The 14,555-nt window shown below is 45.2% G+C and overlaps 1 protein-coding gene across 1 annotated transcript; it reads right to left on the bottom strand.

Moving 5' to 3' along the window:
* Positions 1-369: 369 nt before the first annotated feature.
* On the bottom strand, positions 370-738 carry LOC308128308 (large ribosomal subunit protein eL31-like; the record flags this gene model as incomplete). Its single annotated transcript, XM_080494006.1, has 1 exon — positions 370-738. One exon carries the CDS (start codon positions 736-738, stop codon positions 370-372), a length of 369 nt encoding a protein of 122 aa, XP_080350132.1.
* Between the last annotated feature and the right edge of the window lie 13,817 nt (positions 739-14,555).

The following is a 14,555-nucleotide window of genomic DNA, read 5'->3' as shown; positions in this document are numbered from 1 at the left end:
CCCAACCCCAACCCCAACCCCAACCCCAACCCCAACCCCAACCCCAACCCCAACCCCAACCCCAACCCCAACCCCAACCCCAAAACCCCAACCCCAACCCCCCAACCCCAACCCCAACCCCCAACCCCAACCCAACCCCAACCCCAACCCCAACACCCCAACCCCAACCCCAACCCCAACCCCAACCCCAACCCCAACCCAACCCCAACCCCAACCCCAACCCCAACCCCAACCCCAACCCCAACCCCAAACCAAACCCCAACCCCAACCCCAACCCAACCCCAACCCCAACCCCAACCCCTCACTAGACCGTTGGAGGGTCGAATTATATTCACATCTTATAAGATTTATTTATGAATAGATTTCAGATCAAGAGGACTTAGCCTTCTCTGTGAGCTTGCCCGAGAACAGGTCTCGGTTGCCCTTCTTCAAGGCATACAGCCCTTCTACCAACGAGTAATAGGCATTCCCTTTGTCGTTGTTGGAATCCAGCTTACGTGAAACTCGCACACGGATCCGTCTTGGGAGACGGTGAATTCCCCTCGACCAGATTAGTTTGTTGAGTTTTGTATCGATCCGGACATCATCGGTCTTAAACATTTTAGTGATGAGAGTCCTGATTTCTTTGACACAACGAGGGGCCTTCTTCTTGGGCTGCACTTTATGAGTGGCTTTGGCGACATTGACAGTCAGCTCCCTGGATATTTCAGTGAGTTGTTGTCTGCTTCCCTTCACCATTTGTTGAATATTAGATGTCAACAATCAATTCATCATTATCAGTTCTTTACCACCCATTTCTACCGGTCCAGCGGACACAGGTCTGAGCCCTCCTAACTCCAGCGGATTATGCAGTGTAAGTGGAAGTAGTGATTACACTATCCCTGGATCGGCACACAATCATCTCCTGGGACCTTGCACTTGGGACAGGGGGACTCGAAAGACAGTTGGCAGATAGCGCAGATGTCCTGATGCTGGATATCCCAGAGCCAGGTGGCGACAGCATTCCACTTCTTGATTTCAAATTTCATGTATTCCTGGTTAGATGTTTATAATAGAGAAAGTGAAGTCATTTTTGTCACTGGATGACAAACCTTAGATCCCGAACATGCCGCCCATACTCAGTGGGATGGTTCTCCTCGGACCTGACACCTCACTTCTCATGAACAAGTCTCTAGACTCCAGTTCCTTAACTGTCCCAGGCAGGATAGACTACTCCTAATATTTTGCTGACAGTCGAGCACACAAGCTGCCGGCTTCCTTTTACCCAGCCGATGTCAACATCTAAGTAATTAGAAAGGTCAGCAAGTAGTTATAGACAAATATAGAGATGTGCTTCGGATGGAGCACCAATTCTAAGGCCGTTTTGAACAGCTGGATAGCTAAGCAGACTGAAGAGGACTAGGAAGTCAGCAAAGAGGCAAAGGAGTATCTTGAAAGGATTAACCCAAATAAAGAATTGAAATTCCTGGCGTTTTAAATTCCTGACTACATGCAGACACTTTAAAAGATGCTCTTCTTCAAACGCAGGCTAGTCCTGGTTTCAAAGGCGATGCACCTTGACTGCCTTGAAAAACTAGGTCATGCCATTCTTAAGGAAATCAAGATCCAACGACTCTAAATCAAATCTTAGCACCAAGCACCTTTCCTAATGAAAGAGGATTAATAAATCCTTGTGAAGAAATTGCTCGAACAATCTAAATAGTCCAGAGAGCCATTGTACAGGGGCGGAACAGTCGACAAAGAAATGGTAGTATCACTGCCTAGGCTGGGTGCAGTCAAGCTAACTGTCAACAAACACCTTAAGCTATAGGAGACTCTGGCAGAACATTATGCACAGAATGTGTGCTTGGTGTTTAGTTAAATTAGCTACAGTGATTTTTTTTAACTCATGAGCTTGGTCTTGCTCTAAAGAAACCTTGCTGTCGTCGGAAAGGCACACCTGGTATCTTTCTTGGTAGAGGTTATCAAGCTGTGCCTCGTGCCTGTAGAAATAGCTGCCAAGTTTATACATCTGGCTCATCAATCCATGCTCGAAGCACTCTCCAATTCTCCTTCTCCTGTCTGTTTCGGCACTATCTACCAACGCATAAATAAACATCTGATGAAGGGCAGTGAACTTGCAATATTCAACTGCTAAAGACACCAGTTTGAGTCCTAGGTGAGGGTGAAGCACTGCTTAGGAGATGAAGCCAGAATTGAGCAAATGTTAAGTCTGTTTAAATACTTGTCCGAACTGGGACTTAAGCGTTTCAAGGGATAGACCATTGATCCTAGTATGGAGTTCAAAGGAGTAGCAAAATTCTTGCGGATAGTGTGGAGCTATTGGGAGGAAAACTTGTTGACTCCTTTGAGGTTCTATTCGAACGCAGTACCAAGTCCATTCTGGCGGGAGTTTATGTAGACACAGAACTATCAGCTGAATAAATAGAAATTCGTAGCTGAGGAGGGGCTGCCTTACAAGCCGAGTCATGTGTGAGATGAATTAATCCTTCATGAAGACAAAACCCTACTATAGCCAAAGTATGGAGGGTTATCTGATATACAGTAGTATGCATATTTTATGGTTGAAAGGAACATTCCTGCTTAATAATACAGGAGAACGTTGGAAGACAGGCATGCTAGGCTCAGGCTCATGCTGCTACAGGCGGCAGTCACTCTTGATCAAGTCAAGGTTCATCGTCAACCAACTGCCAGCATCCCCTCAATAATAGGCCGAAAGAAAGCCTCCTAAATTCGACAGCGAATTAGAACTCAGTCTGATGAATTGAAAGAGCACTCTGCACTCATATCGAAAAAACGAGATCTAATTCAAGCACTTAGCCTAAGCAACTACAACGACATGCTATTTTAACACAAAGCAAGCAGAAAACTTTATAACTAACTGACTGCCTAGAAACTTGGACTGTAGAGGGTCCTAGCTGGACAGAACAGCACATTGCACTCAATATAGCGATCCAAACTGAGAGAACTCTACTCTCTTCTGTAGGAAAAAGAGTTGCAGGAAAGGAATTAGATCAAGAGTCATAGCAGGTCAATTTCCAATGCCTGTAACCAACTCAACAAACAGATCATCTAACTCCATGATCAAGCCATACAGAAGCAGACTCGCCTCACAACCATCAGTCTTGCCCTTTCTGGTTTGAATAGCGGCCATTTGACCAATAAACTTATTGACGAATAGTCAATCAAGCGATTCGAGTAGAAATAGAAAGGCTTGCAAGGAAGGTTGTTCCATATTCAGCACCGGCACAAGCGACAGATAAAGGAGTTACAAAAGGAAGTATAAAAAGCATGCCTCTATCTAAAGAAGCAGCAGAGCTATGCCAAAGCCAACAAGGCTCAATTCGAGGTTCTCAGGAGGATGTTGGTATGAACACAAGCTTAATTTAGTATCATCCATCCGATTTCGATTTGAATTTGAATTATGGAAAGGAACTGGGCGGAAGATAAGGAAAATATCATTCCTGAGGGGGTGCAGCCGGACTTCCTGGAAGAAAGAAACAGGATCATGTGGAGGCCTTTGGTCGAGGATGTGGCCAAGGATTAACTTAACATCCAGCCATAACCCATGCCTCAGCCTTCCCTTCCCAAGCTGGAAAAACCACCTGTCTAGAAGAAGGTGGCATGGGGCTCGATTGGTCCTCGGCTGCGTGGCTGATTTCGTTGAATGGTCATTATTTTCCTTGCTATGAATGATGATTTATGTTTTAAAGATTGATTTATGTTGAAAAGAATTACTTGTGCTGTTCTTGTCCTTATCATCTCTAGCCTTCTTGCAGCACTCTATAGCACTATTCCATCCTACTCCAAATCCATTTAACTAAGTGGTACTGGGCATCAGGCCACTATACGCTACGATTAATATGCCATCCCCAGGATCAGGGCCAGTGACCAAAACAGCCTATACTTCGCCACTGGATATGCTGTGGCTAGAGAACGATTATTCTCTCTTACTAAGAAACGAGCAGTGGCAACTGGAACTGCTTCCGAATTGTTCGGCAACAAGGCTCTAGACTTAGATGTGTTCATACGACAGGTAGGGTTAAATCGACTAGGTCAGAGTCTGGCTGCTGAAATGAAGCAGTGGGATCGAGTCCTTTATGAGAAGATTCAGAGTTATTGTGATGGTGTAAACCATTTTGTCAACTAATCGACTCTTCTCCCTTTCGAATTTCATATCTTACGGGTGAAGTTCACACCTTTATAGGTTTGGCATTGTTTATCCATATTCAAGCTACTTGAACTCCATCTCAGTGACGGTCACAAGGGAACCTTTCTCGCCCTTAAACTTAAATCCCTCGGATTCACTTAACACGATGCCAGTCTAAACAGGCCTACCAACATCTCATATGACTTTCAGACACTCTCTTAAGAGCTGTTCTATACTGTTAATGCAGATTAACTGGATGACATGGGTCTAGCAGCGAAGAACAGGAAGGTCATATAGCATTTGGGAGATGGAGTTACTGTCGATGTCACTGAGGTGAAGGTGCCTCGATAGCTGGAGGAAGTTATTTATCAAAGTACTGCCAGCAACAGCTGGGTGGTCAGTGGAAAACATACTAAATCAGGTAAACCCATACTTGCTACCGATCCTCACCTAGAAAACGAAATTCCATCCATCTGGTTCAAAGCAGAATTGCAGTTGAACCAAGGCAACGGATCTTTCCTGACCTCATACGGTAGCTTTATGGACGGGTTTCCTTTCATGCAGATTGGGAGAAACGATGAGTTGGCTATAGGATTAACTACCATCTATACTGACAATGTCGACTTTTACAAGGAAGAAATCATCAATAACAATAGTTATCGACTAGATGGAAGGACTACTCCACTCAAGGCCAAATATACTTAAGTGATAAGAGTGAATGGGGGCTAGAATGTCGACCTTGAGGTGATGGAGACTCACCGAGGACCTGTGCTCACTGTGGGATTGGGAGATAAGTTACTGCTAAAGCTCAATGACACTCTGAGCATGGCATGGACAGGCCACAATTATCACAGCTACACCTCAATCAAGATCTTGTCTGACATGATTACCATTAAAGGGCATTAATTTGTCCCCAGGCTTGAAGGATTAGTGGATGGGCCAACTATGAATGTGTTGTTCGCAATAAAAAACGGTACAATTGGGTATTGGGCTTCAGGGAGATTCCCCAACTACAGCTACCCCTCTGCCTTTATTTACAACGGAACTAGCAGTGCTCATGACTGGAAAGGCATCCTTCCCATCTCCCACAACCTGAAACTGATCGATCCAAAGAAGGGCTACATCATCACTGCTAATTCAAAGGCCACACCTAATTAGTTTATCACCAACAATTTCGATATTAGCTTTTTTACTGCCCGTTCTCTGAGGATCAACAAGCTGCTGAGCAAGATGATCAAGCGAGGAGGGATCACTGCTAGGGAAATGTGGGAGATGCAGGAGGATACGGTCGATTAGACCTGTCTGATGGCTAGAAGGCAGTTGGCTGTGGTTCTACGAGAGATGCAACATTTCGATTGCAACTTTAGTAAAGAGAGTATCCAGGCTACACGATACGAACTGATTCTCAAATACTTTTTGATTGACCTGGTGGGTGAAGCCAATATCAAGCATTTTAAGTACAACTATGTGCTGAAGCAGTTGAATTTGCTGCCGAGTAGAGCCTAAAGAATCCGTGAAAGAGTGATAAAGGATGCTGATTACAATCAGCGGTGGGGCAAGTTCATGTCCATGTACTATCCTCATGTATTTAGTGCCAACAAACTGCTTGACTATTTCTTGTCCAGGCGACTACCTGGCCGTGGCAATTCTGAAACTGTGAATGTAGCAGGTTTATTGCATGTGGGTTCAAAAATCGCTGTCAACCAAGCTAATATGCGCATGGTGGTGTCATTCAGCGAGGAGGAGGATAGTTTCTGGAGCACGGACACAGGCCAGAGCAGCCACTTCCTCTCAGAGCACTATTTCGACATGCAGGGAGTAAATCCAGGAAGAGTGAGAGCAGGAGTAAAGTATTTCTAGAGCCTGCCTTCAACAAGTCAAGTGACTATCTCATGAAATCGCTATTTGATTCACTATCATAAGCTATAATAACTTTGCTGAATACGTTGTTCCAGAGATCGCAGGAGCTACAGAGGCTGTAGCTTCACCCACATGTCTAAGCAGCCCACTTCTGCTAGTCTGCTCACTTCCTACATCTTCAGCACTTTCTTCCTGAAAGTCATCACCAGCAGAATCGACAGCGAACCCCGATATGCCTCAGGATCTTATGGGCACTTTTTCAGCTTGATAAAAGCTTCCAGAAGGGCTTTCTTGTTCCGTTTCAGCTGCTGGAGCTAATGTTACTTTAGTTCGAGAGGATCATGGTAGACCCAGTCAAGGTTGATTTTCCAAGCATACTACCTCATTGCAGGGTCAAGAGTAGGAGGATTATCGCGCCATTAACGGACCTAGTTCAGTCGCTTCATAAATTTGTTGCGGAAGTCAATAGTGCCATGAGCAAAAAATACTCTAGAGTGGATGAGGAAAACCTTGTGGCACTCATGAAGTGCAAACTTTAGACACTCGCTTGAAAGGTGATGGCCGTGCTCCATCACTATGTCGGTCAGTCCGTAGAATACCAAGAAGCGGTAGTGCTTTTGCTGGCAGGAGTGGAAGCAGGAGAAGAACATGATGTCCAATAATGATTTGTAGGAGTAGGTGTACTGGTGCTGGATAGTCTGTCTATACAGAGAGGTGATAGGATCAGTCTAGAGTATGTTATGCAGAAGGGGTCTTTTTTCAGGCTAGTATCTGATCATGGAACTAAGAAGCAACATCAGCTTCTTGTCGAATAAGGGAAACTTTCTTTGGCTGAGGTAGGTAATCAAGGGCTTTTTCTTCAGATTGATAATGTCCTTGGTAGACGAGAAGAGGATCTTTCCAGATATCATCTAGTACAAGATGACTCCCAGGATGAACACGTATTTCTGCTGCTGCTGATGTGCCTCTACAATACCTCCCAGGCTTGAACATAACTTTGACTCCAGACATTCAGGGGGGAGATAGTTCCCAGATTGGCAGATCAACAGAGTGCCCTCAAGCAGGCCGTTAATGAGGTTGATTTTGTAGACTGTTTTTTTTCGTTTATAGCTGATGGAGATTAGCATAGGTGAGAAATTGAATTTACTGTACTTCCTATTTTGGCAAATGCAAATCAGAGCCAGAGTGAGGTGCCTTGTTGCCCGGATTACCTCTTCGATTTTGTATTCTTACTTGCCGAGAGAGAGTTTGCCCGAGCTGTATTAGTAAAGTTCATAGATCACTTTGTCACTGACGAATCTATCTTCAATTGTTATTAAGTAAGGATGCCTCAGTTAATGTAAGGAGAGTTGATTTTATTTCTTGCTTTGTGGATAGCAGAAAGACAGCATGATTCTACTGTCCGATCTCCGCTCTAATATCTGGAAGTTCAGCTGGTCTTCTATTACTGAGAATTATTAATGAGGAGCCTTGATGAAGCCTGTCTTGGATTGCTACCTTACTCCCCTGATGATTAGTGAGTTCCTTTTTTTATTAGGAGACATGAATGAGTCTCTGTCAAAGACAGGTGGTAAACTATGGAGTTGCATTTACATTATTTGTAATATAACATATAAGTGATTGCACGATCTTTTCATTTTAACAGCTTATAAAACTCCTCAAAGCTGACACTCCCTTCTCCAGCCAGACTTGCCTCCTTGATGTACCGATCTGTCTAGTCCTTGTTCTGCTTGAACTTGTTGTGCAGCAGCTATCGGATGGTGGCTTTGCTCAGCTTGTCCTGTCCCTGGGAAAGCATCATGAACATGCTTTTCAGGTTCTGTCCCTCCGAATAAGTCTTTTCATCTATGCAGATCATCAAGAACTCAGTATAGTTAAGCTTCCACTATTTGATCTTTTCGGCTTAGTCTAAGACCTTCTCAAGCTCTTTGTACTTGCCAGAGGAATTCTTCTTTTGTAGAGCCTACCGCATATTTGTAGCTGTAAGGTATCCATCTCCATTCTTGTCCAGTGCCTTGAACAACTAACCAAGCTCTTGGAAGTCCTTCTACCCCAACTGACTGGCCATCAAGCACCGCGCCAATTTCTTGAAAATGGAATAGCCTTGAAAACTCTAAAAACGACTGACCCGGAAGCCTTAAATGGAGATGGGTTTGGCTGTCAGCCAGGGGTGACCTAAAAGTTCGCTAGACTTGATCCTTTTGTCTGGAGTGGTAAGGCATTTCTTAATGAGATCCTTAGCCTGCAAGCTAAGTTTCACATCTGTGAGTGAGACACTAAATGTTTTGTTCTTGACATTTGAGATAATTTCTTTTTCAGTGTCACCTTAGAAGGGAGGCTGTCCACACAGCATGATGAACAGGATGACACCTAACGACCAGATGTCACATCCCTCATCGTAATGTCCTTCAAGCACTTCAGGTGCCACATAATAAGGAGTTCCTGCCTTCGTCTTCATAAAACTTTTTGTCTTCGAGGCCTCGAATATTGCAGAAAGCCCGAAGTCAATCACTTTGAGAGTATGAATGTTGTAGGGCTGGAGGAGTAGGAAATTTTACAGTTTGATATCCCGATGGACTATTTTGTGCTTGTGGCAGTAGGATATGGCCTGCGCCATTTGAGTGAAGATAATCGCTGCTTCCTCCTCCGAGACATCATCCTTCTCCATCAAGTACTCTAGCAGTTCTCCTCCCTAGCACTTCTACATGACTAGGTAGATATTTTCGTCATCTTCAAAAGTCTAGTAGAGGCGAATTATGTTAGGATGGTCAAGTTCTTTCATGATTTCGATTTCACTGACCAGTCTAGCCTTGTAGGCAACTTTCTTTTTGGTGACTAGCTTGATGGCCCTTTTGGTGTTGGTGATTTTGTGCGTGCCTTAAAAGACGCATCCATAGGCTCCTTCTCCCATGGGGTTGGTCCTGTTATAGCGGTAGACCTAATGTATTTTTTGTTGATTTTTGTTGATGAACCATTTTTTTTCCAAACCCAGATCCATAAATTTTATTAAAAGATATCCAGTCACCCGTTTTTACTGATGCAACAATAATTCTATGTTATTCCACCTGTCTAATAAGCACACTCAGCAATTAATTGCAATCTGATTGATCATTTCAGGTCTTATGCTATAAGCCAATAGGCATTCAGCAGATCAAGCCCATTCATTGTAAACTAATAAAACACAGTAAATCTATCCAATCAATTATAGCAAAAACGATCATCCCTCTCCACAATCAACTCCTTCTCTATCAGTCTCTTTACCACTCTGCTCACCAGCTCATCTTCCCACTCTCTGCAGCTACTTCTTTACAACAGCATTGCTAACTCACCTCTCTAGCATCCTTCTTTGCACCCCTTTATTAAACGCAGAACCTCTGCCTCCAATGGAATCATCTTCGAAGCTGTGTTCTTCCTTGGGGGGTGTGGGAAATTCTAGCGGAGGTTGGTCGGTATGTCAATTGAAGTAGGGGGGATACGCCAATCCACAGTGTACAGATCCTCTTCTGCATAGATGAGCTTATAGCTGGCCAAGCACAGAATGGCCTACCAGATGCGATCAGTGGTAAGGTCCATCAGAGTGGACAAATCCTTTACACTCAAACTTTGACGCTAGAGTATATGCACCAGCAGCACTGCATAGTTGAAAGGCAGTTACACTTCAGTATCTCCGAATTACCCATGCAAAATTAGACAGACTCTTGAATATGTTTGTAAAAGCATGGTGCCAACCAGTCCCTCCTTCTCCAGCTTCTTTTCAATCTTGCAACTCATGTTTTTGAAGGCAAGGGGAAGAATGAAAGTCGGACTGCTGTTGCTCCAGATTGATGAGTTGTACGCCCAGACCAATACGTTTGCACCATCGATTTAGTACTATAGCTCAAGAAAGGAATCATCGTTAAGCAGAGCAGTATGACGCTCAACTGACTCAGTCCCGAATTGTTTCCTGAAGAAGAGCAGTAGTTCACGGAAGGACTGGTCTTCTTCTCTTGAGAAAATGAGGTGTTCTCCCATGCTGATTAGCAAGCAATCTAGGAGGTAGGAAGGCCCTTCAATCCTAAGTGCAAAATGGTAGAGTTATTTGGTGCTGACTGCCTGGTAGTCAAGATCCTTTTCCAGCTGGAGATGGAAGTACTCCAGCCACTGGTGACTGATATGCTTTGTCTGTGAGTTGATGATTTAATCAGCTATGGCCCTGCATTTGAGCCGCAGCTGAGCATCACTTTGGCAGTGCACTTTGATCAGCTTATCTAGACTGGCCTAGCTGTCTCTCATCAGCTCAATAAACTAGCACACTTTGCTGGAAGTGTGGCTAGTCAGGTAATCCTTGGCAAAGGCCAGCATCAACCGGTCGAACTGTGGTCTGCAACCTCCCTGGTTGGAGAGCCTGTAAAAGCATGCTATGTTCCACTTCTCGATCAAATATTTGACGTTTCTTTTTTGGTGCAGAATGCTGGTTAGTTTGCCGAGGGTGGTTGGACCAAAAGCAGCTTGTCTGTACTAGAATTTGAACTTGGTGTGTTGGAGCAGAGTTAGGATAGCCAATCTTCCTTTGTAATAGACTTCCACACATTCCATCGCATCCTACGCAGATGCCTTCATGACTTTCTTCTCTGCTGTCTAGACTGCCTCCCACAGCTAATCCAAGAAGATTGAATTCCCTAGCTGCGAGAATAACCCGATTTCCTCAGTCATTTGAATGATGCTACTTTGGTCAAGAATTGATGGGGTATCCTCAAGCCTGAGAGTAGCCATCTCGGCTGCTGAGCGGAGTGCCACTTTGACCAGAGCTGCAATCTCAGGGTTACTCATAACAAGAGAGCATAGTAGATGATAGCCTGAACTTAGAAAAGGAGTGGGGTGTCGGTTGAGGTGATGCTGGAGTATGTCCTTTAGAGTGTCAACGAAGGTCTTGATGTCCTTTTAAATGTTGGAGAGGAGAGTTAGGGGATTGTGTGAATCGTGTAGTTGGGAGAAGGCGAGTTATACAGAAGTGAGCATGTACTGAAGGAGTGAGTCAAAGAGCCGGGGCAGCTGGTTCTAAAGAGCAGCAATGCGAGCGTGAGTAGCTAGGACAAGAGGCTGCAGCACTACAGGATACTCACACGATTTCAATATTTCAAGCATTGTAAAAAGGGGAAGTGGATGGTCACAATTGTTTCAATAATATAATGATTCTTTTTTATTGTCTGAGTTTTTCACATCTTGCTCATGCTGATGTTGTCCAGGGGTTGGGGTTGGGGTTGGGGTTGGGGTTGGGGTTGGGGTTGGGGTTGGGGTTGGGGTTGGGTCCTGCTGTCGGCAATGATCTTACTTCCACTTGCGGCAACCAGGCAGGTCACAGGATTCTGGGAGGCTATCGTATTTTCAAAGGATACAATGCTTTCGGGGGTTACAACAGTAGACTGAGTGTTTCGAGAATGGTCAACAATCTGCCAAGGCACTGGAGTGCTAAAGTATCTTTCAAACTGTTCAAAATCGACTCTTGGAATGGCCCCTCGTAAAGGTTTTCAGTGTTCCTTGACAATGTGGAGGTGAAAAGGTTCGATCGTTTCACTAGCTGCTCCTCGGTCATTGACATTTGTGGGTCTAACCATTGGCGGTTTAATGACTATTCCAACAGCCAGTTTGCCTTCAACGATGCTGTCATTCAAATGGAGGCCAATGTCACACACAGGCATGTATCTCTCGATGTAAGGTTTGATCCCACCAACGCACATTAAGAAATGGGATCCTGGGGAATAAGAGAGTTCGTGATAACTGTTGACACTTGTCACCCATCTTGTCTAAGCTGCTCTGGGCCTTCTCACTACTAGTGCCTCTCCTGCCACGGTAATGCTGATCTTATTGGTAATCGATGCACTTGTGACTCTTCATCTCTACCTCCTTTACCACCTACTCCAACACCAACACCAGCTGGATCAAACAGTGGGTCAGGCAGTGGGTCTGGGTCAGGATCTGGCAGTGGGTCTGGCAGTGGGTCAGGCAGTGGGTCTGGGTCAGGGTCAGGATCAGGCAGTGGGTCTGGGTCTGGGTCAGGCAGTGGGTCAGACTCGGATTAGATAGCCTATTTCAGCTTTGGATCAAATAAAGGATCAATCAGTGGGTTCGATGGTTCAGTGATAAGTACCTCTACAGTGAATGACGGCTATGCTTCAAGCTCCCCACCACCTCCTGGAACCTGCCGTATATGCAATAACGGTTAATACCTTGACCTAGTATAGTCTAGTTGTCAAGTTTGTCCATCCAGCTGCTTATAATGCAGTGACGCAGCAACGTGCACTGTATGTGCATCTGGCTATCATACCACTCCAATCTGCAGCGCTTGTTCTGCCAACTGTCTCATCTGCACAGATGGATCAACATGCACGTCTTGTGGCAAGGGATATGTCATTTCTTCAGGTTACTGCACATCATGCACTTCTGGGACTTGTGTAGACTGTGCAGACGGGGCATACCTAGATTCAAACAACTGTCTGCCTTGTCACAGTTCTTGTCTGACCTGCACTGGTGCTAATAACCTTGTCTGTCCTACTTGCGCCTCTGGTTACATATCCTACTCAGGAGCGTGTCTGTCAAAATGTCCAGAAAAGCTTGTATCTAAGCTGAACCAACTGACTGGCCAATGGAAATGCGTGAATGGATGCGATGATGGCACTGCTCCAACCCAGATAAGGAAATTATGTCAAGCCTGTCATTCAGCCTGCCTGACTTGCACCAAGCCTGCAGATTCTACAGCTTGCACAAGCTGTGCAAACGGTTTTTACCTCAAAGCATAGAGTTGTCTATCCACCTGTCCCTCCAGCCACTATGAAAGTGATTCACTGAATGAGTGTGTGCGATTGACCAAGGTTGACTGGTCCCGGGGCTTTGGGTTCGGAATGGGAAGAAAGGGAAGAGGAAGGGGGTAAAGCTATCCCCGATGCCAGGTGGGATGCTAGCTAGGCAAGTTTTTTAGTCATTCCTTAGGCACTTGCCGTAAGTGCTACTTCGGATGCTCATAATGCAACACCTATGGCTTCTGCCTACGATGTGGATTCCTCTCATTCTCGTGGAGAGGAAGGTGCTCTAGATCATGCGGTACAGGTTTCTTCAAAAGCTTTTTCAGAAGGAAATGTGTGAGCGTGTCAGATTGCGATGCTGGCACCTATGCAGATCTGAAATCCGGATAATGCAAGGATTGTCATCCTTCGTGTGCGACATGCTCAGGATCAACCAACTCGCACTGCACCACCATCTCTCCCGGGTACTCTTAAGTCTCTGGACGTGCCATCATAAACTGTGCTATTGGCACATCCTACTGCCCTTCCCTCGAAAGCTGCACTACAACATGCAGTAACAGTTATTTTTAGACAGTGTCTGGAGTGAGTTATTCCGTGGAGTGTCCAAGAGCATGTACTGCTTGCACTTCTACCACGGTTTGCACCAGCTGCAGAGGCACTGCCTTCAGCCCAACCAACAACTGTGCTCGTATGTGCACCCTCCCTAAAGTCAACGTGAATGATATCTGCCTGGATAGCTGTCCATAAGGCAGCTATGAAGTAGATTAGGTAGTGGGGACATCAAAAACATGTGATGATTGTCATTCATCTTGTGCCTAATGTAGTGGGTCTACTGCTAACGACTGTCTTGACTGCAACGCTCCTCTGGTGTTTAGCTCAGGTCAATGCTTGAATAGCTGTCCTTCCCCACAGATTTTAATGGAGGGTTCTCCTTACAGCTGTGTAGGAAGCTGTCCCCTTGGCCGGACAGTAGAGGATGATATCTGCCAGAGCTGCTTCTCTTCATGTGCTACCTGCCATACGATCAATTCAAATGGCTGCTTGAGCTGCATCTCTGGACATTCTTTAAATCTGGATGGTACCTGCTAGTCTAACTGCCTCTTGGGTTCCTACTTGCCTTTTGGCCAGTCAACTTGCATAGCCTGTCCTGAAAACTGTGGCTCCTGCTCTGCTGAGGGCTGTCTAGCCTGCAATGGACTTAGTCTTTTAGATCTGACTACTGGCACATGTGTGACTGAATGCACTGGAGCCACCTATAAGGATGGAGAGGTTTGCTATGCTTGCACTAAGGGATGCTTGAAATGCACGGGACCTAGGGACTGCAGTACCTGCGATAGTAGCGCATTCAGACTAGAACCCCTTTGTGTGGAGGAGTGTCCACTAACCACCTTTGCGAATTCCACAACAATGATTTGTGAAAGCTGTTCGCCTGGATGTGATTCTTGCACCAGTGCGACAGACTGTCAGTAGTGTAACTCGACCTTCATTCTTCTTAGTGACGGCACATGCGGGTGTTCTGCACAAGTCTACAACCGCACAACAGGTTCATGCGAGGATTGTGTAGAGGGGTATTTTGCAATAGACCAGTAATGCCAGATATGTCATTCCTCATGCTGGTCATGTACAGCAGGAAGTTAGACTGACTGTATCACTTGCAAACCCTTTAGAGGAGATACTAGCAACAAGCCAGTGGAAGGGATGTGTTTATGCTGGGCTGATTACAGCAACGATGGATAAGGTGTGTGTTCATACGACAACTCATCGAC

This window comes from Lipophrys pholis, assembly GCF_963383615.2.
Source record: "Lipophrys pholis genome assembly, contig: SCAFFOLD_534, whole genome shotgun sequence".
In the NCBI taxonomy this organism is placed as follows: domain Eukaryota; kingdom Metazoa; phylum Chordata; class Actinopteri; order Blenniiformes; family Blenniidae; genus Lipophrys; species Lipophrys pholis.
This window is presented reverse-complemented; position numbering and strand designations above follow the sequence as displayed.